Source organism: Haplochromis burtoni, unplaced genomic scaffold (genome assembly GCF_018398535.1).
Source record: "Haplochromis burtoni strain Fernald_Lab_line unplaced genomic scaffold, NCSU_Asbu1 Contig_207, whole genome shotgun sequence".
NCBI lineage: Eukaryota > Metazoa > Chordata > Actinopteri > Cichliformes > Cichlidae > Haplochromis > Haplochromis burtoni.
The window spans coordinates 1062959-1064387 of record NW_024582568.1 but is presented as its reverse complement, the minus strand read 5'-3'; the positions used below and the strand labels follow the sequence as shown (position 1 = coordinate 1064387).

At 44.6% G+C, this 1429-nt stretch overlaps 1 protein-coding gene across 1 annotated transcript in view; it reads left to right on the top strand.

Annotated features, from left to right (window-relative positions):
- The window catches only part of heatr5b (HEAT repeat containing 5B), a gene marked incomplete in the record, with an annotated part of 17508 nt that overhangs the window by 4298 nt on the left and 11781 nt on the right, over positions 1-1429 (top strand). The window contains 3 exon segments of the mRNA XM_042226319.1: positions 646-801; positions 942-1192; positions 1274-1385. Of these exon segments, the coding sequence (XP_042082253.1) occupies positions 646-801; positions 942-1192; positions 1274-1385 (519 nt within the window).

The following is a 1429-nucleotide window of genomic DNA, read 5'->3' as shown; positions in this document are numbered from 1 at the left end:
AATAGGGTCACAGGGGCACTATACTCCACACTTTGCATGTGGTCCTGTCTGTTCTTGAAAGCACCTACAGCAGAAAGAAATCCCATTTTCTTTTACATCTTGTGTGATGTTTACCAGAGAGAGAGGGGGATCAGCATGATACACAGTAGAGTTTAAGCAATTTGATTCTCTGATTTTCTGCAGGAAAATAGCTTTAATCTGATTCTAACTAGCCGCAGACAATTTACACCTCTTTATGGAAACACTATTCCCCGATGGTGCTGGCTTTTTTTTCTGCAGCATAGTGCACCCGCCACCGCATATTGTTCAGGAATGGTCTGAGAAACATTACAAAGAGTTCAAGATCGGAAAAACAAATCAGATGTAAGGAGGCCCCACCTTGCAACTTCCTACACAATATCGGGTTTTAATGTTGTGGCTGATTAGTGTAAATTATACTAATAACATTAGTGATTTATACTTATTATGGACACAAAGCATCTTTTCTTTGATATAAATCTTTTTCATCAATGATGCACACATTATAAATTAGTGTGTTCTGAATATTATTGAGTATTCAAAATACGAACTTAAGTGATAACTCAGAAAATGTTCATGCTGACAGATCGCTTTGCTCGCTTCTCTTCCTGAAATTTGTGTTTTCAGAGGCAGTAGTGAATGATATCAGTGGGGAGAACAAGGCAGGGGCAGGTGATGTCTCTGCCAGCCAGCATGTTATGGTGTGTGCTTTAAAAGAGCTGGGCAGTTTGGTTCAGAGTTTGAGTGCCACAGCTTCACCACTCATCCAGGAGCCTTCTGTAGGTAAGATAAACAGAATACAAAACAGGATATTCACTGTTATCACTCTCGGGTTTCTGGCAACACAAGCTCGTGTGACATAAATCCTAATTTAAAATAAGGCTGAAATCCTTAAATAACTTATTCCACATCCACTTCTTCAGGACTCCTTGAAACCGTGACCTCAGTGCTGCTGCACCCAAGCATGGCAGCACGTTTGGCAGCTGCATGGTGCTTGCGTTGCGTCGCCGTTGCGCTACCCTATCAGCTCACCCCTCTGCTGGACCGCTGTGCTGAGAGAATCAACAACCTGAAGAGTTCGCCTGAGGCTGTAAGCGGTTACAGCTTTGCGATGGCTGCTCTGCTGGGAGGCGTGCACCAGTGTCCACTGGGTATCCCCCACACCAAGGGCAAGGTGTGTAGCCTCAGAATTTGGCCTTAGTGGTTCTTTCAAATGTATGTCAGACTTGATTGACTAGCCTCGCTGTTCTTGTAGTTGGTGGTGAGTATAGCTGAAGACCTTCTGCGAACAGCTGCTCAGAACAGCCGTCTGTCCCTGCAGCGCACGCAGGCTGGATGGCTTCTGCTGGGAGCCCTGATGACTTTGGGTGAGCCTCAAAGACACTTCCTGATTTTGGAGTTTTTCAGAAAT